This window comes from Choloepus didactylus, chromosome 5 (genome assembly GCF_015220235.1).
Source record: "Choloepus didactylus isolate mChoDid1 chromosome 5, mChoDid1.pri, whole genome shotgun sequence".
Taxonomy (NCBI): domain Eukaryota; kingdom Metazoa; phylum Chordata; class Mammalia; order Pilosa; family Megalonychidae; genus Choloepus; species Choloepus didactylus.
The window spans coordinates 115,820,726-115,845,048 of record NC_051311.1 but is presented as its reverse complement, the minus strand read 5'-3'; the positions used below and the strand labels follow the sequence as shown (position 1 = coordinate 115,845,048).

At 37.3% G+C, this 24,323-nt stretch overlaps 1 protein-coding gene across 2 annotated transcripts in view; it reads left to right on the top strand.

Moving 5' to 3' along the window:
* COL28A1 (collagen type XXVIII alpha 1 chain) overlaps window positions 1-24,323 on the top strand; it is a 228,999-nt gene that overhangs the window by 29,070 nt on the left and 175,606 nt on the right. For both annotated transcript variants that reach the window (XM_037836765.1, XM_037836764.1), the window contains exons 2-6: window positions 10,287-10,447; window positions 11,303-11,853; window positions 20,305-20,325; window positions 21,985-22,041; window positions 23,975-24,028. In XM_037836765.1, coding sequence (XP_037692693.1) covers window positions 10,324-10,447; window positions 11,303-11,853; window positions 20,305-20,325; window positions 21,985-22,041; window positions 23,975-24,028 — 807 coding nt within the window. In that variant the 5' untranslated portion in view covers window positions 10,287-10,323. The remainder of the gene's footprint in view (window positions 1-10,286; window positions 10,448-11,302; window positions 11,854-20,304; window positions 20,326-21,984; window positions 22,042-23,974; window positions 24,029-24,323) is intronic.

Here is a 24,323-nt window from a genome sequence, read left to right as displayed (position 1 = left end):
CTATTAATATCCTTTATTGTACCCATACCGAATCTCTTTAGTACTGAACCTTTCTCCAAGTCTCTCTGTCCTTTCTTTGTTTCTCTGTCTGTAGGGCTCCCTTTAGTATCTCCAGTAGGGCAGATCTCTTGTTAGCAAATTCTCTCAGCATTTGTTTGTCTGTGAAAAATTTAAGCTCTCCCTCAAATTTGAAGGAGAGCTTTGCTGGATAAAGTATTCTTGGCTGGAAATTTTTCTCACTCAGAATTTTAAATATATCGTGCCACTGCCTTCTCTCCTGCATGGTGGCTGCTGAGTAGTCACTACTTAGTCTTATGCTGTTTCCTTTGTATGTGGTGAATTGCTTTTCTCTTGCTGCTTTCAGAACTTGCTCCTTCTCTTCTGTGTTTGACAGTGTGATCAGTATATGTCTCGGAGTGGGTTTATTTGGATTTATTCTATTTGGAGTTCGCTGAGCATTTATGATTTGTGTATTTATGTTGTTTAGAAGATTTGGGAAGTTTTCCCCAACAATTTCTTTGAATACTCTTCCTAGACCGTTACCCTTTTCTTCCCCTTCTGGGACACCAATGACTCTTATACTCGGACGTTTCATATTATCTATCGTATCTCTGAGGTCCATTTCGATTTTTTCAATTTTTTTCCCCATTCTTTCTTTTATGCTTTCATTTTCCATTCTGTCATCTTCCAGGTCACTGATTCGTTGTTCAACTTCCTCTAGTCTTGTACTATGAGTGTCCAGAATCTTTTTAATTTGGTCAACAGTTTCTTTAATTTCCATAAGATCATCCATTTTTTTATTTAGTCTTGCAATGTCTTCTTTATGCTCTTCTAGGGTCTTCTTGATTTCCTTTGTATCCCGTACTATGGTCTCATTGTTCATCTTTAGTTCTTTGAGTAGGTGCTCTAGGTGCTGTGTCTCTTCTGATCTTTTGATTTGGGTGCTTGGGCTTGGGTTATCCATATCGTCTGCTTTTTTCATATGCTTTATAATTTTCTGTTGTTTTTGGCCTCGTGGCATTTGCTGAACTTGATAGGGTTCTTTTAGGATGTGTAGACCAATTGAAGTCCTTATCTCTAATTTATCAGATCTACAGCTTCGTGGAGTACACTTTCTCTAACTAACCAGCAGGTCGCGTCCACGAGCCACCTGTTCTCCACAAGCCAGTTCTCCCCTGCTTAGCCTTTGTGGTGAGTGGGGGAGTGAGTCTTGTGGAGTCCAATTGGTGTACCAAGCTTGCGTGTGTAGTTGGTGTTGCCTGCCCTGTACATGGGGCGTGTTTCTGGGCAGTCAGGGAGGGGGGGTGGCTCTAACAATCAAATCTCCCTGGTTATCCTAGAGTTTTAAAGCTGCTGCAATAGTCTAATCCTTCAGTTCAGTCCTGCCACAGTTTGTTTCTGCCACTGACCCACAAGTCCTTGGTATTGGCGTATGGCTCCTGAGACTTGCAAGTGGGCCCCTCTTCCAGGCCATGCACCCCGGGTCCTCTGTTGAGGGATGACTGTGCTATGTCACAGGTGAGTGCCGTCCCCCCAGGGCAGTTCTGGGCTGCTGGGCTGTGTAGGGAGGCTCCCAGTCTGCTGAAATGATGGCTGAATGGGGCTTTGTTAATTCACACTGGTCTACCTTCCCAACTCTGGGACAATCAGCTGAGGTTGCAGGGAAGGCTAATGTCCACGCCCAGTTTTGTGTTGTGTGCCTGTTATTTGAAGCACTTCCGTCACACTGGGTTGTCTGGGGCAGTTCTGGGCTATGGGGCTGGCGATGGGCAGGAGTGTTTCCTATCCACCAGGATGATGGCTGTGAGCAGACACCCCCCTTTTCTTGGGAAGTTGTGGTGGTTAGTGAATTTTCTCAGCCAGTGGATTATTGCGGTTTGTCTCAGAGCTCTCTTAGTTCTGCTCTTGACTTGACCTGCCCAAATTGCAAGTCTTTGAAGCTTTCTGTATTGGGCTTCTTAGAGTAATTGTTTTAGAAAAAGAAAAAAGGATTAAAAAAAAAAAAAAAAAAAAAAGGTCCCTCCTCAGAGATCTAATGGGTTATTGAAATGCTAAGAGACAAAGCAACCAGGGCCATTAAGGAAAGGTCCACAGGGCAGAGAGATCAGCTTTTCCTCCGGATTTGCATATGCGCCTCAGGGCCTGAGCTCGGTCCTGAGCTCTGCCCTTCCCCTTTCTATGTTCACCAGAACTCCAAAAATCCTCCGCTTTTATTTTGGAGTTTTTCGTGTTGTTTTTTTCTCTATGCCTGTCTCCTCTCTACTGGGCTGGCTGCTCTCAGATTCTCTGGTGTCTGGTCTCAGTCTATCTATGGTTGGAGTTTGGATCAGTAGAATGAGTTTCTGATAAGGGCTGCCACTGCAGTTCTCCCTTCTCCTTCCCGGAGCTGACAGCCCCTCCTCCCACGGGACTGAGCCTGGCAGGGAGGGGCGTGGGTCCCCTGGCCGCAAAAACTTACAGATTTCGCTGATCTTAGCAGTTCCACGTTTTCATGAGTGTTGTATGAAGTATGCCCAAAGTCAGATTGCTCTGTGGTGTCCAGTCCACGCAGTTCCTGGCTTTCTACCTACTTTCCTGGAGGAGTAACTAAAACATACAGCTCACCAGTCTACCATCTTTCCCCGCCTTTGATAAGGTTTTGATATCCAGAATGTATAAAGAAATCCTGGCAAACAACCCCAATTAAAGAATAGGCAAAAGATTTGAATAGACATTTTTCCAAAGAGGAAATACAAATGGCTAAAAAGTATATGAAAAGATCCTCAACATCACTAGCTAATAGGGGAATGCAAATCAAAACCACAATGAGATATCATTTCACATCTATTAGAATGGCCAACATTAAACATACAGAAAACTACGAGGGTTGGAGAGGATGTGGAGAAGTAGGAACACTCATTCACTCCTAGTGGGAATGTAAAGTGGTGTAGCTGCTGTGGAAGACCATCTGGTAGTTTCTCATGAAGCTAAGTATAGAACTGCCATATGACCTGGCAATCTGCTACTAGGTATATACTCAGAAGAACTGAAAGCAGGGATGTGAACAGACATTTGCACACCAATGTTCATAGTGGCATTATTCACAATTGTGAAAATATGGAAATAACCCAAGAGTCCATCAACCGATGAATCGATAAGCAAATTGTGGTATATACGTACAATGGAATATTATTCAGCAGTGGGAAGGAATGAAGTCTTAAAGTATGTGACAACATGGATGAATCTTAAGGACATTATGTTGAGTGAAATAAGCCAGACAAAAGGACAAATATTGTATTATCTCACTGATATGAATTAATTGTAAGTAAACTCATAGAGTTAAAATCTAGAATATAGGTTACCAGGAGATAGAATGAGGGTAAAGAATGGGGAGCAGTCAGATGTGGCCTCTCTCTGTAGCTAAGCCAACTTGGCTGATGAAATCACTGCCCTCCCTGCTATGTGGGATCTGGCACCCAGGGGTGTAAATACCCCTGGCAATGTGGAATATGACTCCTGGGGAGGAATCTGGACCTGGCATCATGGGATGGAGAACATCTTCTTAACAAAAAGGGGGATGTGAAATGAAATGAGTAGGTTTCAGTGGCTGAGAGATTCCAAAAGGAGCCGAGAGGTCACTCTGGTGGGCACTCTTGCACACAATATAGATAACCCTTTTTAGGTTCTAATGAAGTGGAATAGCTAGCAGTAAATACCTGAAACTATTAAACTACAACCCAGAACCCTTGAATCTTGAGGATGATTGTATAAAAATTTAGCTTATGAGGGGTGACAATGTGATTGGGATAGCCTTGTGGATCACACTCCGCTTTGTCCAGTGTATGGATGGATGAGTAGAAAAACGGGCAAAAAAAAAAAAAGCACCCAGTGATCTTTTTTACTTTAATTGTTCTTTTTCACTTTAATTTTTATTCTTATTACTTTTGTGTGTGTGGTAATGAAAATGTTCAAAAATTAATTTTGGTGATGGATGCACAACTATATGGTGGTACTGTGAACAATTGATTGTACACTTTGTATGACTGGTATGTGAATATATCTCAATAAAATTGAATTATTAAAAAAAAGAATGGGGAGCAGATGCTCAATGTCTGCAGAATTTTTAACTAGATTGAATTTAAAGTTTGGAAATGGATAGAGGTAATGGTAGCATGTTATGATGAGTATAATTAACAGCACTAAATTATATGTGTGATTGTGGTTGAAAGGGGACGTTTAGAGTCATGTATGTCACTAGAAGGAAAGCTACAGGATGAAACATGGGATTGTATAACACAGTGAACCCTGTGGTGGACAATGACTGTAATTAATACAAAAATAAAAATGTTCTTTCATGAACTTAAACAAATGTACATAACTATTGTATTATTAAGGAGTTAATAAGAGTGGTATATGGGAAAATGCACATAATGCAAATTATGGACTATAGTTAACAGTAATATTTTAATATTCTTTCATCAACATTAACAAATATACCACACCAATGCTAAGGCTCGACAATAGGGGAGAATAAGGGGAATTGGTTTCTTTTTTTTTGGAGTAATGAAAATGTTCTAAAATTGATTGGGGTGATGAATGCACAACTATGTGATGATACTTGTGACTCATTGATTGTATACTTTGGATGAATTGTACAGTATGCTAATATATCTCAGTAAAACTGCCTTAAAAAAAAAGTGAGGCCCTGGGATCAGATAGACCTGGGTTAAAATCACTTTACATTACTTAGTAAAGACTATGTTTAAAAAGAATATCTTATCAACACTACACTAATACTAGAGATGAATAATTAGCAACTGATAAGAACTCTGGGATGTATTATGTTATGATAATTCTTTAAAGTTTAGAGTGATGATGATTGTACAACCAAGTGAAGATAATGTAAGAAATTGACCATTTGTCTTGGGATAAAATGTATGTTAAGTGAAATTAGGAACCCACTACTTAATAAATCAAGCCCTTGACTTGAGGCATGCTCTTGTGAAACTTAGTGCTGTAAATGGGAGGCTGAGTTCTCCTATAATTATGCCTAAGAGGCACCTCCAAGGGACCTCTTTTGTTGCTCAGATGTGGCCTTTCTCTCTCTAAGCCCAACTCAGCAAATAAATTCATTAACCTGCCCCCCTCAAGGGACATGACTCCCGGGGGAATGAATCTCCCTGGTGATGTGGGACATGACTCCCAGGAAAGAGCCTGGTCCTGTCAGTGAGGGATTGAAAATTCCTACGTGAACAAAAGGGGGAAAAAAGAAAGGTAACAAGCTGAAGTCACAGTGGCTGAGAGATACCAAATAGAGTCAAGAGGATATCCTGCAGGTTTCTTTTATGCAAGTTCCAGCTAGATTTCCCAAATGGTCACAGTATGCCATGCTCTTACCAAAAGTAGTCCCCCCAAACCTAGGTCCCTAAGATTCACTCACTAAGTTTTATCTCTCAGAAACTTAAATCCACCAGAGTGCTCCTATGCCAGAAAGTCCTGAAACCCGGATATAACAGCCTCTGTAAGAACAACAATCAGATGCAGCCACCTTCCCCATAATGTCAACATACCTTTTCAATATGTACAAGTTAGGATGGTCACTGCCTAGACACCCCTGAAGATGGAGAAAGGGATTAAGTGAGAGGAACGGGTAGCAACAAACAGATAAGATTTAACAAAGGTCTATGAATACTGAAGCTTTGTATAAATAAATATATATATATATATTTTAGATGCTGGGATGTGGGAATAGCTGGAAGAAGGTAAATGACATGGTGGAACTGTAACCTATGGCATCCTTTGGAATTTGCTCTGTAGCTACTCGTTGAATTGTATTTTGAAAGTCTTCACCTTTCTGTATATATCCTATCTTACATAATAAGGAAAGAACTGAAACTGTGGAACTGTAACCCATAAATTTTGAAATTACCTATATAACTGCTTGTTGAGCTGTACATTGGAAGTTAACAACTTTCTGTATGCATGTTATATTTTAGAATGATGGAAATAGCTGAAGTTGTAGAACTGTGACCCATGTCATTCTTTGAAATTTGCCCTCTAACTACTTGTTAAATCATATTTTGGAAGTTATTACTGTTTTATATATATATATGTTAAAGTTCACAATTAAAAATGCATTTAAAAAAATGTGAGGCCCTGGGAGCAGATATACTTGGGCTAGAATCGCTTTCTGACTTTCTCCAGCTTTAGTATGACAGTGGGCAAGTTACTGAACTACTCTCTGCTTCGATGTTTCACTTGAAAAATGTGAAATCCTATGGTACCTCCTCTTAGTAGGTGGTTGTGATTGTGCAGGACTAAATGTGATAATGTGCATGAAGCACTTAGCACAGTGCCTAGCCTGGTGAGTGTTCATGAAATGGAGGCTGTTATTGTTACAATAAGGAAATCCATTAATATTAAAATGCCTACCTAGGACAGCTGATTTTAAACAATTATAACAGTAGCATTTATATTGATTCCTCTTATCACCTAGCCTCTTTTTTTCAGAGGCAGTCCGTAGGGAAGCCTCCCTGTTAGTTGTCTAGGAGTCAGGTGGCTTCTTGGTGGTACATTTTACACTGATAAGCATTGATTTAATATGGACTATAACTACAAGGTAGAAAATCAGAAAAAATACAATGAAACAACCACAATGACCTCCTTTCCTGTGCAGAGACCTCAGTATATTGACCACTGTGAATAAACCTATCATGCTCCAGTTTGAAAGGATCTTAATAAATAAATAAATTCACTACTTCATTTCAGAAGTGGGGAACTGAAGCCCCCATAGATGTAAGGGCAGAAACAAGACTACACTCAGATCACTCTTTCTCCAGATATTTTACAAAGATATTCAATAATCACAGAAGCAGGAAGACTAGAATAATGAACCCCTGTATACTCATCATCTGGCTTCAATGATTATCAACCTGTTGCTCTTCTTGGAAAACCAGTCTTGAATCTGAGTCTGGTGTCATTTATCCTCCTTCACAGGGATCTTCAGAGCCAATATCTCACAGAGCATACCCCAGGCAAAGAAATGTAGGAATAAGAAGAGAAGGACATACTATGAGAAACAAAGGCAGGCTGTCAATACTAAAATAAAGGACATTCACTCAAGTTGTTTTACAAAAATCTGGAAAAAACATTTTTGCTCCTAAAGGATGCTGTTTCTTTAAATTGCTTACTGATCCCACCCAGATCTTGCACCCTGGCCTGATGCCTGACCACTCTTGCTTTAACTTAGTCTTACAAACATGAATAAAAGCAAAAGATCCAAAAGCAAAGACAATTTTTATTTCCAACAGAACAGAAAAATATAAAATAGCCTACTCCATCCCCAACAATAGTCCTGTTGGCATTTGCTTAACCAGTCTTGAATTCCTTTTTTGACAGACTTTGTAAGGTAAGAGACATAACTGCTTTGTTTTCATCACTTGAAATGAGATATGACCATCTTGGAATTGTAAAAGATAAATGGCTTACATGCTAATTATATAAAGAAAGAAAGTTTGTCAAAATTTTTTATCCTCTGTATTACTTTAAATAAATTATTAGAAAAATATTAACTTTCAAAATGCAGAAATTTAAACTTTATTTTTAAAGTCATTTTAAAATTGATTTTTAATCTGCAGTCTGGTACCTAGTATTATAATAATGTTAATATCTTTGGGGACAGCCTTTTCTTAATTTGGAATAGGTTTTTATAATTCAGGATTAATTGCAGAATACCTTATAATTTGGCTATTCTGGCAATTTGAATAAAGTTGTCTTTTATCCTATAATTTTATCTTTAGATACAGTAGTATGGAAACATTGTGAATAAAATTTGTAAACTCTGCTGATAATTTTGTTTTGAAAAATCATACAATGCAAAATATTTTATATTTATTGATCTTTATATTACCCAAAATAAATTTTAAGCAAAAAAGGGAAAAATATTGCATTTGGTTAAAGAGAATTGTTGTTTCTGCATTTATGAAATGTAACCTATAGTAAACATAGAGATTTTACATTTCTTTCATTTAACTAATAGCATTTTGTTCTGAAATCTTTTCTTCTTCTTAAGAATCAATATAAAACAAAGCGAACTAAAATATAGCAAAAGGGATTAGAAAGTAAGTGGACTCTTGGGATGCTAAACTAATGAAAAAAGACTTCAGGAAGACAGGAGATCTAAAAATCTAGGGAAAGAAAAGTAGAAAGGTATAAAGGTATCCTCTGGTTAAATATAAGGAAACGGAAAGGTATAGTAAGACTTTGGTTTGGGATAGGTAGATTAAAAAGGTCAAATATTAATCAAATGTGAAATATTGTGATTATTGCAATGCATAAAATATATTCGTGAGCATTGTATATACAGAATTGCATATACACAAATTCATTATTATATATCAAGAAAACTGTATGTGAAGGTGCTTTGTTTCAGGGAAAGCTAAGTCTTGATTTAGCCAGCATTTTCAAAGCTCAAAATGAAGCCTAAAAATGAGAAGAAAGTAATTTTTTTTTCTCTAGAATCTTGCATGGGAATCACCTTCTTTAGGTTTTTGAAGAGTTTCCTTGATCACATAGCTTATAAAATCTTCCTTGTTCTCAGTGAAGTTCAATTCTCTGTCTCTTACTTTCAGAACTTCTGGGAAGTTCTGTATGGTATGGGCTCAGCCAAAGAGAAAAGTCATATGTAGTGCCAGGGACATAGCTTAATCCTTTTACCCTCTGAAAATGCAATAGAAGCTGTGTTTTCCACATCGCCTTATCTTTATACTAATCTTCATATTTAACTTCTAAATTCTCCTCTGTTCTTCTCCTTGGTTGTTAGCAAGGGGATAACTTGGGGAACCATGTTCATCATCTGTTATATTTCCTTAGCACATTTCTTCCGCTTTTGTTTTGTTTTGTTTTTTAATACCCAGCTGCCTCCACATTTTAGCCAACCTAGTCTGAAGAGAAGTTGGCATTTGGCCAGATGCACTTGCATTTGCCAGCAGAGATGCTCAGCTATACTGATCCAAAGTTGCTTAATAAACTTGCTGCTGGACAATTCTATTTGCGGAGCAGACTATGGCATGGGGTCCTCCATTGGTCCATTCCCAACCCAACAGTTTTGCTTCACTTTGGAATTTGTCCATCTGGCATTTATTGAAGAAGTGGGTTTCCCATCTCACTCTTCACCGCTTTTGTATATATTTCCACTCCCATTCAGACTCTGGAATAATCATGCTCATGATTTCCCAGTTCCCACTCCCTGAAGGCATGGTGCCAAAGAAGGAAAATGGGATTCCTTTTCCAGAACTCCTGAAATCAGTGTAGTTTAAGCAGGCAAATATTTCCAAGGAACGTTGAATATTGGTTCAAAATAAGTGCTTTTGTTCCCATTCTCTTTGATATACTGAGCTAACAACACAGGGTCTTCTTTTGCTGTGGAGGCCTGTAGATTTAAAAGTAATTTGGTGTATTACTGGGCATACTGAGTAGTGAAGCTGACTGAGGATTTAATAGAGAAGAATTAGATATTTTTATTGTTAACCTACTCAGAAAAATAGTTTCATGGGACTGTTCAGAGGAGGTGCTTCTTGCCTTCAAGCCCTGCTTTGATCCATTAGTTCTTCCAGCTACACTAGAATGGAAGAACAATGTTGCTTTTAAGCAAATCTATCAGTTTTTATTTTTTCTTTTTCTCTCTCACTCTGTTTTGATTCATGGTCTATGCAGCCACAGGTGCAGCTTGGAACTCCCATGGAGACAAAGTTTCCAGAGTAAGAGTAGAAAAGAGAAATGGGGGTTTTATGGAAATAGAAAAGCATTTTCAGTTTTGAGTTGGCCTCTGAACTCACTGAAGCTGTTTGTAATATTAAGAATGAAATCATGGTGATTCTCTACAACCCTGTAAAAATAGTGGGTTTTTTAGGAATCAGTTATAAAATGACCATGTAGTCAACTTAATTCACCCTGAAAAAGCTGGAAATGTCAAAGCAGACCCCTGTGATTGAAACAGAGTTACTCATATTGCATGCTACTGAAATGTTTTTAAATGGTTCACCCTACTCCTTGACTCCCCATCATATAAGGAAATTAAGAATACCTGGATGTAATTCTTTGAATATAGTATATAAAAATATTCACTAATAAGTGTTTGGTTGTGGCACCATGATTTTTTGGATTAGAAACTTCTAAAATTTTTAGAAATACGAATGAAAACCTCATTTTCCAGTCACATGCCAACTTTCAAGTCTAATGACTTGATATTCAAAAATAGCAAACACTATATTTTATTAAAGTATTCATAACTTATTTTTCTATTAAAGGTGCTGCAAGACAGATGACATTTCATCATTTGCCATAATGTGGAACCAATATTTTGTCTTCTGTCTCCTGCTTTTGCCAGCTTTTATGAGTCAAACAGTATATGGACAAAGAAAGAAAGGACCAAAGTCAAATTCACCTGCAAGGAAAAATTACTTCCAGGGTAAAATAATGTTTTGTTTTGTTTTTAATTACTAGAGTTAGCTTGTTAAAGCACTGCTATGAATTTTTCTAAATAGAATTAGAAGTAAATAGCAAGTCACATATGTATTATATATATGTGGCCTTCTACTTTGATACAATTATGATATTATGATGTTAATATACCTTATATACTTACAGCACATGAAAGTTTTCAGAGCACATGTACATTTATTATCTCATTTGAGCCTTGTAGTAACCTTGTAAAATAGGCAGGACAGAGATTGCCACTCTCATGTTATAAAGAAATTGAGGCCCAGAAAGGTTAAGTGGCACACTCAAGGCCATAGGCGAATCGACTAAGAAGATGCAGAACTAGGATTCAAACTTAAGTTTTCTGCTTTTAAGTTAGGTTTCTTTCTCTTCGATTGTTGCTATGATGTGAAGTGTGTAGTCATTTTCTCCCTTGATTTCAAGAAAGTTAAAAAAAAAGTGCTGACTCACCAATATGACATAACCTGAGAATTAAGTAGCGTATTATTTACTTCTAAACTACTTTGCCCAGTGGTTGTTGAATTTTTAAAATATGATACACCCTTCTTCCCTCCCACTTTAAGTAGGTTTTACATTGTAAAGTACTCAGAACATATGGAATTCTGTTTGTTTGCTTTTGACTTGTATGAATTTATGGACTTGGAAAGAGATTGAATTCTTTACAATTTAAGCCCTGTCTCCAAGATGTTTCTCTTACTTATTTCCCTCTCCCCTCAAAAACAAAACAAACAAAACAAAACACAACACCTCAGGGCTCTCCTTATATAAAGCTGTTTCATGAGTAGAGACAATTCTTATGCCTAACCTGTTTGTTCTGTTGCAGACTCCATTTGCCTCATAGATGTTATCTTCATTGTGGACAGTTCTGAAAGTGCTAAAATCGATCTCTTTGATAAACAGAAAGATTTTGTGTATAACTTGAGTGATAAGATTTTCCAGTTGACCCCAGCCTTCTTGAACTATGACATCAAACTGGCAGCCCTTCAGTTTAGTAGCTCTGTCCAGATTGATCAACCTTTTTCTTCTTGGAAGGATCTGCAGACTTTTAAGCAGCAGGTCAAATTGATGAAACCCATTGGACAAGGAACTTTCTCTTATTATGCCATCTCCAATGCCACTAAGCAATTTAAGACAGAAGGGCGTAATGGTGTGAAAGTGGCTTTGCTGATGACTGATGGCATTGACCATCCAAAGAATCCAGATGTTCAGATTATTTCTGAACAAGCCAAAGCTTCAGGAATATCATTTATCCCCATTGGACTTTCCACTGTGGTCAATGAATCCAAACTTCGTTTGATATCTGGGGACTCATCCAGAGCATCCATTCTGCTGTTGAGTGACCTAAATCTTGAAGATAAAATTCAGGATCGTCTGGTAGGTACCGAGTGGGTTGGTTATGTATATTTTTTCTTATTATAATGCTGATATCTTGGTTATAAATTCTGTGTGAATAGATACTAGATCAAAAAAAGATGAAAAAATAAATAGAATTGTCTTTGAAAGTGCAAAGAAGAGCCTTACTCAAGTCTTTCTCTACTTCCTTGATACTTTACACCAGATAAATGGGAGAGTACAAGGCTCATTCCCTGGAATTGCATTCTTAGCTTTATTGCCATCTTATAATAAGGATTTTGGAAGGATTACCTTCCAATCATATACCTCATGTTCTGGTTTTTTATTGTAGGATCATGAAAATTGTGAACATATTCAATTTGTGGTCAACTTATGGTCTGTTATATTTGTACCAATGTTCTTTTCACATTCCAATCTGCAGGACTGTTTTTGACCCTGTCTTACCTAGTGCCATAATATGTTACTAAAGCAAAGTTCATGAATTCCTGGTTTCTTATTATCTCCTTGTTTCTGAGGTATTAACAAGCCACTCAGTTGAAAATCACCTGCAACTTAAAATCAACCAAAGTTTTCTCCCATTAGATCAATGAGTCCCACTTGATTAGCTGTCTCAGTGCTTTACTTTATTGATTGATCAGCTATGTGTGAGAGACTTTCCTTGTTACTTTGGAAAATACAAAGCAAAGCAATTGAAATGAAATCTTCTTTACAACATTTCTCAAGGAGAAAAGTCCTGGAGATAAATTGATTTGTTAAGTGTTACAAATTGATTTTCTTTAAAATCCTTATTTTCTTTGATTTCTTAAGAAGAGGGCAAACGTGTCCTTCAGGTACTGAGCATTCATTGCAAAGAATGGCTCTATATCAGAGATTGGTTTGCCCTTCTGTTCCTTTCCCCAAACCCTTTTCCCAACATTGCTCTTATATTTTAACTCTCAGTTGTTTTCAGCATGAGAAGCTGACTTTTTTCTTATCTAAATAATAGCTGTTTAGAGTATTGAGTATTTTCTCTATATTAGGCATTGCTTGAAGCACTTTATATATTTTATTTCATTCAATGTTTATAACAATCTTACCATGAAGGTACTATTATTTAACCATTTCACAGTTGAAAATTTAAGGCCAGGTAAAGGCCCAGAGCCAGCATGTTTAACCCTGTAAAGTATATTGACAGAGGAAATAGGAATGACTTTTTAAGGGTTTCTCAATCAGAAATGCCCTGTAACAGTTATGGAACCTCCTTCTCCTAAAGTTTCTAACCTTTCTTCCTTGGAGATTGGGGTAGATATGGAGAGTGGTACCTGAATAGGAAATGTTGGGCCCAGTCTCTGTGGTGCTTGGGGGTGAATGCTCATTCTGAATTTCTCTTTTGATTGAATGGGAAACTGTCAAGGGTGTTTGGTAAACTGCATAGACCGGTCTGTGCCATGATTGAAGGGATCCTCACCGCCGAATGTAAAGCAGAAGATTCCAGCATATGAGGAGAGTGTCCAGAGGATGTGATAATGAGTCAACTGTTGCCACTTCCCCATCTTCACTCTGAGTGTGAGAGGACCTGACTGTAGAAGATGCAGGGCAGGCAGCTCTTTGTCTGGTCAGATGCGTAGACTCAGGTGTTCATGCTCTCTCCAGATGCACCTCTTTGAGAGCTCCTGCCCAACTGGCTATTGGCAGTAGACTTGAAGCAGGATTGTTTGTCTTTTTCTGTGGAAACCAGAAAATAACCAAGTTCCCATGACTCTACTTTTCCTTAGCATCCTGTGATTTCAGCTTGTTTGTTCACATGGAAGCTGTCTGAAAAGCCACTTCTTAGAAGGAGGTGCTACTTTCCAACCAACCACTCCCAGAATCCTTAGTCTCTTCAAAGAAACGTATACCAAAGTTGAGTATTTCAAAGTGCCAGCACCTAGGAGGCCGAACTTGACTCTTGAGCAAATCATTGAAAAACCCTTCATCTAATTTGAATTTTTAATTTTTCTGTTTTGAAATAATTAGGTAATTGACTTTTAAAATAAGTTAAGTAGGTATAAGTTACATACAAAAACTGCGTGTACTTAAAGTGCACAATTCCATGAATTTTGACAGATGTATACACCCATGAAACTACCAATACAATCAGGATACATACACATTTCTATCACCTCCAAAAGTTTCCTCATGCCTCTGCAATATATCCCTCCCTTGCTCCTAAGCCACTGATCTGATCTTTGTCACTCTAGATTAGTGTACATTTTCTAGAATTTTGTATAAATAAACTCATACAGTGTGTTTTCTTTCTGTGTTAGGCTTTTTTTACCCAGCATAATGATTTTAAATTTATCTGGGTTGTTTTTGTATCAGCAGTTTATTTCTTTTTATTGCAGAATAGACTTTAGTTGAATTTAATGGACGTGAGTATCCATAATGAATAGATTTTACAGGAGTCAAGATAAATGAAGGAATCCTTTCACATTCCTCAACACCTCTAGTAGGAAGTATCATGTTAGAAAACAATGAAAACATTTCAGTTCTAAATACCAAACAAAGAACTGATGATTCCAAATTGCAGAGGATATGTAAAATATTTTGTTGCCATTTGTTAGGATTTATGGAACAGATTTGAAACCTAAGAACCAAATTCAACCCAAGAAGAAAGAGTATATGGAGACTTAAAAAAATTTTTTGTCTCTGTCACCTTTGATGTTAAATATTAAAAAAATCCTTTATGATAATAAAGGTTGCGACAAATTGGTCTCTTTCTCTGATGATTCTTAAGAAAATAGTAAACTTAGTGTATCCTCTCCCTCACACATCAAGAAAGGAGCCGCTTGAGGATTTCTGTACTGCCTTTAGAATCTTATACTTTGTTAATGTATTATTTTTATGGTCCAATTCCCATTTTTCAAGGTTTCCTCTGTTTAGAGCCTGATTTCTGCTCTCTTTTTGATATTGTATAGCTACTATTTTGCTACTATATTAAACTGCAAAATTTTTGTTGCAGAGTTTGTTCCCTTGCCTACCAAGTTCTTTACTAATCCTGTCTTTTGTCCCCTTCTCATGGCATTGACCCCACACTCATTCACAAAATTGCCAAATCCATTCTAGCCTTCTCCTTTTGTGTATATGCCATCATAAAAATCTAACTCCATTGATAAAATGCACCTCCTTTTGTTCTAGTGAGGACTTTTCTCTATTTATCCTTTTTATTTAAACTACAGTATCCACATAGAATCTTATTGAACATGCTCTTCCCCCTGGCTTTGGCCATGTTCTTCCAGTTTTCAGTTTTCTACACAGTCTGCCTTACACGAAAGCCTTCCCTGCTTCTCAAGGCTTCCAGCTCTATCCACGTGGGCCCTTCTGTCCGCTCTTTTCAAATGTGCCTCCTCACTGCTTCCTTTGTCTTACTGCCCACGCTGGTCTTTGTGACTTTTTTCCCCTCATAAACTTTGACAGATAGTGCAGCATACCATCAATAAGTCGGTTCCTTGCATTCCTCCCTACAAAATTATCTAGGAAAGCCCACCTACTCCAAGAAGCCATCTTGTTACCCCCAGTCTAGGATCTCCTTCCCACGCTGCTTGTTGTGTGCTATCTGTTTTCTGTCACTGGGGCTTATAGACTATAAGTGCCCTTAGGGCTGGCCCTTTGTTCTTTGTTTGAAACAGTCTTATCTATTGTGTAGTTTTGGGTCCATTTTTGTTTCCATAGAAATATAAAAATTCCAACAAACACAAAACCAAATGAGTTCCAAAAGTAGTTATTTATGTTGCTATGGTTTTAAGCCTTATGGCACTTGTTTTTAAAGAGTAAACTGGCAAAGCAGAAACTGAGTTTTAAAAGGAAGAGCTGAAAAAAGTGAAAAATTACACATCAGGCACAGTACTTGCTAAATTAATGAGTTTGAAAACTGTTTAGGGTATTGGTTTTTATATCATAAAGTGCCAAAACTTTGAATTTTTCTTGATATTCAACAGTTGTTTTCAAATATTACAATTTGACTTAAATTATTTGTAATTTTACTGTCTTTCTTTGACCTCTTTCAAATCTCTTTCCCCTTTCTTCCTCCCAGAGGAAACCAACATTCTGAAGAGTGTTTTAAATATTTTCAGATCATATTATATACCTGTCTGCAACTTGCTTTTTCACTGAACATATTTTGGAAATTTATGCATGTCAAAATATGTAGATCCAATGCATTCACTTTAATTGCTGGATAGTATTTCATTTATTGATTTCATTCCACTGTAGATGGATATTTTAATTAGTTCCAGTTTTTAACTATTTAAAACAATGAATGCTGAAATGTACAGGTAATAGCTAAAAAATATGCTTGCCTTAGCTCAACTCAGCAATCTACTCTTTGTACTTGGTTCCTGAAAGACATTAACCAGAACTTCGCAGTTCTGCTTACAAAAAAGATAACAAAATAGTGTCAAGAACACCTAGTGGCCCAGTGAATCAGGGACTCCCTCCTCAAAAAACAAAAGTTTAATATTCCTAAAAATCAGCTAAGAAAATGTCATGAAGACCCTGCACATAAGAGCTTGTAAATCAATATCTAAATCTAATAACTGAAACTAAAACAACAAGATGTGCTTGAAACAACACAGAATGAGAAATTACTTGTGCCCTCCTCACAAAAATCCAATATCACTGCTGACCTAATGTGCCAACGTCTCTAACCTCACCTCCCTTTGTTTAAGCTAATAAAAACCCATATGCCAAACAGCCTGGCACAACTCTCCCTTGAGCACACCTGTGCTTCTCCCTTACATGTGTACTCTCTCTTCAGCAAACTTCTTTTCACTTGCTTGTACCTGCTTTTCTCATCCCTAAATTCTTTCTCACGACAAGCAATAAATTTTCTGCTTGCTTAATCTATGCTGTGCTATGCCCATGAATTCTTTCTCGGCGCATGGCCAAGATCCTGGAATCCAAATCCGGTAACACAACTACAAGAATTTTTCTAGGATATGTCTTGAAGGTGTGTCCAGATAACAGATGGAAACCAGGACTTCTCTGGGCATCCTAGAGATAGTGCATACACATCTTCTGCTTTCCAGATACAGCCAGATGTTCTGTAGAGAGACCATGTCACTTTGCACTGCAACTGGCAGTGTATCTGAGTTCCCATTTCTCCATATGAGCTAATAGTTCTTAAAACTACAAATATCTAATCTGCTTTCAACCTGGATTTACATTGGCTAGCAATTGAAAATAATTTGGTGGAGGGGGCAGGTAAGAATCTGAATTTTTTAGATGGGGTCAGTGGCCAGAGTTTTATACTCTGGAGACAAGATCATCAAACTTTCTCATTTTATGTATGAAAAAAAAGTGACCTAGAAGGATTACATGACTGGCCCAAGGCCACACATCTGATTAATGGTAGAAACAGGATGGAAAACCAGGATGACACTTAATTCCCAGCCTAATCCCCCCCCCCATTAAATCATTTGAGCTGCTTACAGCATTTTGCTATGTCTTCACTCTAAATTATTAGTTTGTATGGAAATAAAAAAGTAAAAACAAAACTAATAGGGTGCAGAGGGATGTACCTATTCACTGTTGGTAGGGAAGTAGAAAGGTGCAGCCCATCTGGAAGGCAGGGTGGTAGTTCTACAAACCCGTTATTAGGTATATACTGGGAAGAACTGAAAGCAGGGGCAGGAATGCACATTTGCACACTGGTATTTATAGTGGCACTATTCACAATTTACAATGGCTGGAGGTGGCCTAAGGGTACATCAACTGATGAACAGAAGGGTGACCTGTGGTGTATAGGTACAATGGAATATTGAGCAGCTGCAAGAAGGAATGAAGTTGTGAGGCATGCAACTAGATGAATGAACCTTGAGGGCAGTATGTTGAGTGGAATAAGCCAGAAACAAAAAGACCAGTATTATAACACCTCACTAACTATAATGTGCAAACTCGGGGAATTGAATTCGAGAGCATAGGTTATCAGGGGAAGGGTTATTGTAAAGGTTCCTAGATTCTAAGCTCTTATAGCTGTCACATCTATTCCTGAGTTGTTATCGTTATTTCTAAATTCTGAGATGCTGAGCTCTTTGTGTGTAACCTGGTCATTCCCTGGAATTTTGGGTATCTGGGTGACACCTGAGACTCAGCACTAGGGTTCTGCAGCTATGAAAGTCAGCATTACCCTATACAGCAACTGTTAAAAAAGATGAAAAACATATCACACTTCAATTAGAGATAGGAATGAAGCTGATCTGGTTAGGACTAAGGCAAATCACACTAAGGGGTAAAGAACAATATTGACAGTGTTTTAAAATTTCAACTTCTGTGTGAGACCAAAGAAAGAGATGTTTATTTGGTGCAAAATTTATATTTTCTGTAGTACACTATCTAATTTAACTTGTATGGTCAGTTTATTCAAACACCATAATTACATGAAACATTGAATAGGGAGTAAGAACTTGTTGGTTTATAAACAGATTAGTGTGATCCTCTGATACATCCCAGAGTAATTTGGGCAGAGAATAAAAAAAGTATTCACAAAGCCCTCTTGAGGGACTTGGGAAATGTGGAAATATTGGACTTCCCCACCTGGGGAATTACTGATATTCTTGCAAGCATTGGGGACTACCAATTTAATAGGCCAAGCCCTTGATTTTGGGGCTTGCCCTTTTGAAATATATTCCTGTAAAGAAGACACTAAGCCTACTTTTAATGATGCCTACGAGTTACCTCCAGAGAACCTCTTTTGTTGCTCAGATGTGGTCTCTTTCTCTAAGCCAACTCTGCAGGTAAACTTACTGCCTTCTCCCCTATGTGGAACAAGTCTCCTAGGGATAGAAATCTTCCTGGAAATGTGGGACATAACTCCTGGGGATGAGCCTGGCTCTGGCATCATGGGATGGAGAAAGCCTTCTTGGACCAAGAAGGGGAAGAGAAATGAAACAAAAGAAAATTTCAGTAGCTGAGAAATTTCAAATAAAGTTGAGAGGTCATTCTGGAGGTTATTCTTATGCATTATATAAATATCTCTTTTTAGTTTTTGTGTATTAGAATAGCTAAAAGGAAATACCTGAAACTGTTGAACTGCAGTCCAGTAGACTTGATTCTTGAAGATGATTGTATAACTATATAGCGTTTATGGTGTGACTGTGTAATTGTGAAAACCTTGTGACTGATACTTCCTTTATCCAGTGTATAGGCAGATGAGTCAGAAAATAAAGAGAAAAAAATAATAAATAATAAGGGGGATATGGGGTATGGGATGTTTTTGGTGTTCTTTTTCTTTTTCTTTTTATTCTTATTCTTATTTTTTTGGAGTAATGAAAGTGTTGAAAAAATTGGTTGTGGTAATGAATGCCCAACTATATGATGCTACTGTGAACCAATGATTGTGCACTTTGGATGATTATGTATGGTATGTCAATATATCTCAATAAAACTGCATTAAAAAAACTAATAGGGTACAGAGTCCTCCCTAGAAGTTCATGCCTTGACTTTTCTTTAACTTCCTCCTTAAATCCTTCATTTTTTAACACCTTGCAATATATATTCCAGTGCTTTTTCCTTTAATTTTCTATTTTATCATATGTAGATTGCCCCTGAAGATTCAGTGATAGGCACAAGTTTGACAGAATAATTCCTACCTTAAGAAAATAATAATTCTAGCTGTAAATATAGGCCAATTTCTTTTCAGTGTTTGACTCCAGACATGGCCTTTGGTGCACTTACGAGATAATACCCTACTGAGTCGAAATATGGTAGTGAGGCCTAGGTGTTGGACAAAAACTGGATCATGACAATTCTCGAAAATTATGAATTTAAAGTAGGTTTGCAAAACATTCTGGCTAATTCATCCTTTGCCTGTGTAAGTAAGTATGGAATGTTACTGAATGGTCAGGAGGCTCAGCCCTAGCCCTGGTTCTCCCAAATGTGTGACCTTGTGTAAGTCACATCACTGTGGACCCAAGTTTTCTTATTGCAAATCGAAAGGTTGGATCTGATTGATTTCTAAGGTCCATTAATATTTCCTGAAGTTACAGCTCTAAAATTAATGTTTTAATGCTGAAAAATAAATGCATATATGTATCGGACTGGAAAAATAGAAGAAGGGAAAATACACGACTATATATTCTGCCTAAGTGTTTCTAAATAAAAGTGAGAAATGTCTCATTATGACAGATTAAGCTGACAGCCAAATTATGGAGATTATTGAGCTGATAAAGGAAACAAATGATAAAATGAGTGACTTATGTAATAGGATAATGTTCCTAGGAAACATGGCATAATTTTAAAAGCTACCGCCCTCTTCATGTCTCCTATTATTACATGGCTTAGAGGGCTCCTTATGGGGGTTGGCTGGTAAGTTTCATTGCTTTTACAAGGTTAAAAAGGCTGAATTACTATTCTTCTTTGAAAGAGCATATCCCATAGAGAATAATTAAGACTAATAAGATACTAGAAGTATAACCATGAATCAAGTTAATGTTTCATTCTTTTTTTCCCTCCTAGGACACCTTATTTAAAGAGAAGGTAAGTACCACTACTTTGATTACTATGAATTACTCCAAAAGCTTGCATTACCAAATCAGCATTATAATTCACATTAGAAGAAAAAGTGTGACTAAATAAAAATGCCTAATTCTTTTTAAACTGAGCCAATCTCTTTTGAGGCAGCCACCTGATTTCTTTTATGCCACCTTATCTACTACAGATTAGAAATGTAGAAATAGTAGGAAATAGTTAATATGATTTTACAGAGTCAGAAATCAATGATAACCCAACGACACAGTTATTGCTTACTTTGATATGATTTCCTTTATTCTCAGCCTGATCTCACATCAGGTACTGGGGGTCCTCTCCTTTGGCAGTGGCTTGGTGTTGGCCAGGATTAGGTGGAGTGTTCCTGGCTGAGAGACAGAGCTCAGAGTGGCTCCTTGCCTCCTGCTGGATTGACTTTGTGTGCTTTCTTCCTGCTGTGAAGAAAAGGGAGCCCCTGCTGTGGAAACCAGCCCATGGGGCAAAGGAAGCTGGCCACTATCAGTAGTGGGACTTGGGCAGTAGATGACCATCAGGTTGCTGAGGACTTCTGTACGTGCCTTTCTTAAAGCATTTCTCTTTAAAAACAGTGTGGAACACCTGAACTTCGCTAGATAAGATGTTTATTTAACATCAGAAAATGTACAAATATTACTGTATAAAATAACAGGAGCCAACTAAATCATGTGTAGTACCCCATTTCATAAATTATACATGGTCAGATGAACCATTATTTTTATGTACCATTAAGAAAGGAAAACACCTTTCTAATTAAACTATGATACAGTGCTTTCTTATCAATTAGAATTTTAAATTTATACTCACAGAAGGTATATACTTATACTTTTAGATTTACTTAGACACAGATTTTTAAATTCCTATATCATTTTTGTGCATTCTTATAAGGGAAAATGTAAACAAACTAAATTGTTTATTTCTAAAACTTCTTCACATTCAGAGTTTAACTCTTCTGAACCACTTTTCAACTCAGCCTTGGATGTACTTGCTTTTCTATCCAGTACTGGCCTCTGTGCCTTCAAAGTGTTAGTGAGGCAGTATTTCTTAAAAGAATGCTCCAAGAGTGTCTTGGGAATTTTCTTCCAAGCCACTGATAGCCTGTAGGTTTTGAAATTCATGCACAGAAAATAACAACTTCATCATGACTGGATCTGGTCAACAGCTGTTATTAAGACTCTTCCTGATTTCAGAGATGTTAAAATGAGAAAAAAAACACTGTATCTGAGAATCGGTAAAATGGTATTGGTCAAGTGTTTTTCTTTGCTGAGTAAAGAAATATTTAATATTTGTTTATTAATGCACTTTGATATATCATTTAGAAGACAAGCTGCAGAAATTCCAAATGCCCACTGAAAATGTTTTTCCCCCCTTTTAACTGGCAATTATATGTTCCATTTTTTGGATAGGAAGTCTGTCTTACTTAACCATAGCAAAATTTAATGATATGTTATTAGCTGGTTCTTATGAAGACAGACTTTGCCTTAGAAAAATTTAAATTTAAATTTAAATTTAAAAAATCTCCATAAATTGATAAAATTTCTTCAAAAGAATGTTCCATTTTGTTATGTACTGAACAAAATCTGAAATACTAAATTTTACTGTGTTAATTAATAATGTATTTCATTATTGATTCAGTGTGGACACAAGATCTGTGAATGCCAGAAGGGGGATCCCGGTGATCCAGGGCTTCCTGTGAGTATACCTCTACCTTGGACTTCAGGTCAGTTCAGGAGGTGCTAGCACTGAAAGTTCTGCTCACGCTTGAAAAACCCTGGGGCTATTTTGTGCTGTCAAAAAACAATTGTATGCAGATAGCCGCAAAAGTGGAGATACTGTTTCTTTCACTTATTTCTAAAGGGACACAACTGTCCTCAGAGATAAGCCTGGGATTTTAGCGACCTGAACTGAAGGCAGATTTGGTTTAATACGATGAAATTCTTCCCACAAGGGATGTTTCAGCATCGCCTTTTATATGATAATTGGGGCCAAAATTTCCCAATACTGAAGTGAAAGTGTAAAAAAAAGAAACACAAATCATCAGGCTTTAGGCAAAAGTTTATCCCACTCCACTTAGAAACAAGTGACACCAACCTCTCTGGTAGTTAACTGTTGCTGACAAATGTATCAAACAACGTAGGGGTAAAACAAACCGTGTGGCTTCACCTGGAGGCAGCTGATCAGGAAGCTTTGGGGCATTAGAGGAAATTCTGTAAATTGAGGTAACCATTTGGCAACCAAAGGTAAAGTGAATGATTTACTGTGATGAAGCAATATTTGATAAAATAATCCGAAAAGGAGTGCTTCCTTTCTGCAGGGCCCATTATTTTCTGGCTTGATGTCTGGTAGATGCTATGTCTGTATTGGTAAAGCATTTGAAGTGGCATTAAAATGGCTGGAAATGCTGAGCATTTCTCTAACACATATCATTTGAAAGCATCTATGCTTCTCTTCTATATCCCATTTATTTATGTGATTCCAAACCTTTTCCTTAGAATTCAGAGGCCCAGTGGAGATGAACAGATCTCTCTGTTTCTTAGGCTTGTTTCACCAAATGCCTGGAAGAAGCTGCTGAACTAATGCTTGTGTTTGGGGGAGGAGGAGTGCAGAGAAACATGTACTGTAATTATTATAGAAAATGACCATTTTATCCTGAAACTGAGGTCCAAAGCCTACACTTTTATAAACCATTCCACCAATCAAGCCATCAGAAAGTGGGGATGTTTGTTTGATTATCTATTTTGATTTTTCAAAATATAAAGTTAGATCCATTACATGATAACAAGGCAGCCAGTAGAAGCTGACTTTGGCTAAAGCAAAGGTTGAACCTGCCCTTCCTCTAAAGTCTTAGTTGGACTTACTGCACTCAGAGATTGCCAGGAGAAGGCTTATTTGAGGTATTTGATTATAGTTTAGAATGAACAATTAGAAAGCTTACATTTGCTAAGTTAATCTGACAAAGTCACTCTATTATCAAAGGAGACTACTGTACATGTTTTAATGGGGTTATGCAATAGAGCTATGTTGTCTAATATTTATTGATGCCCCCCAAAACTAGTTCTCAGAAAAACAAGTTTTTTAGTGGCTTGAGAATAGGAAAACAAAATGCCTTTCTAGAACAGGATTGGATAACTCCTTTCTCCCATGCTTTGAGAAGGTCCCCTGTGTATCAGAGCCTCTGTGACCATAGGCAGCTAAGCTGGCTGGGTTAATTTTTAGTGACTGAGGGATGGGTGTAGCAGTGGTCCGGGATGAAGAGAGGACATGGACAAATGCATCCTCTTGCCTGTCACAGACAAGCTTTTAAATCTTCTTTGTTTGAGTTTGATTTGGTTTGCAAAGCTGGTGAGAATTAATTTGTGTGAACAAGTAATTGATGGGGGGAGAGGAGGAAGAGACTGTATCCTCATCCTCTTTTGAGCAAATATAAAGAATCTGCCTATTCAAGATGTGCAGTTTTCCTAGTAGGTAATAATGGGGAGAATAGAGTTGAATCTCTGCCTGGTAGGAAATTTTTTAAAATAATCCTTCCTCATTTTAAGTGAAAAAGCTGATCAAAAGTTATTATAAGTTATAGGAAACTAACAGAATGTCTGCTCAAAATAATCTTGTTTCCCTTTGCCTTTAGGGTACACATGGAAACCCAGGTGTCAAAGGTGAGCGAGGACCAAAAGGAAACCCGGTTAGTAGATAAATAGATTCACTTTAAACCAATATATCTCCCTTTAGATTTATTTAAAGAACAAAAATTAAGAAAGCAAAGAGCATTGTAGTATATGTTAGTGGTAAAAATCTGATGATTTTTGTGAAGAATATAGGATGCTCACTCCCTGTGTTATCTAGCTAATCTGTGCTTGCTTGCATTTTACAATTCTGAGTAACGTGAACATCTTAGTGAGGAAATTTAGGAAACCTATGGTGTTCAATAACTAGAAATTTGTACTTAAACAGTGGCAGCCAAAATTAATTAGTATAAT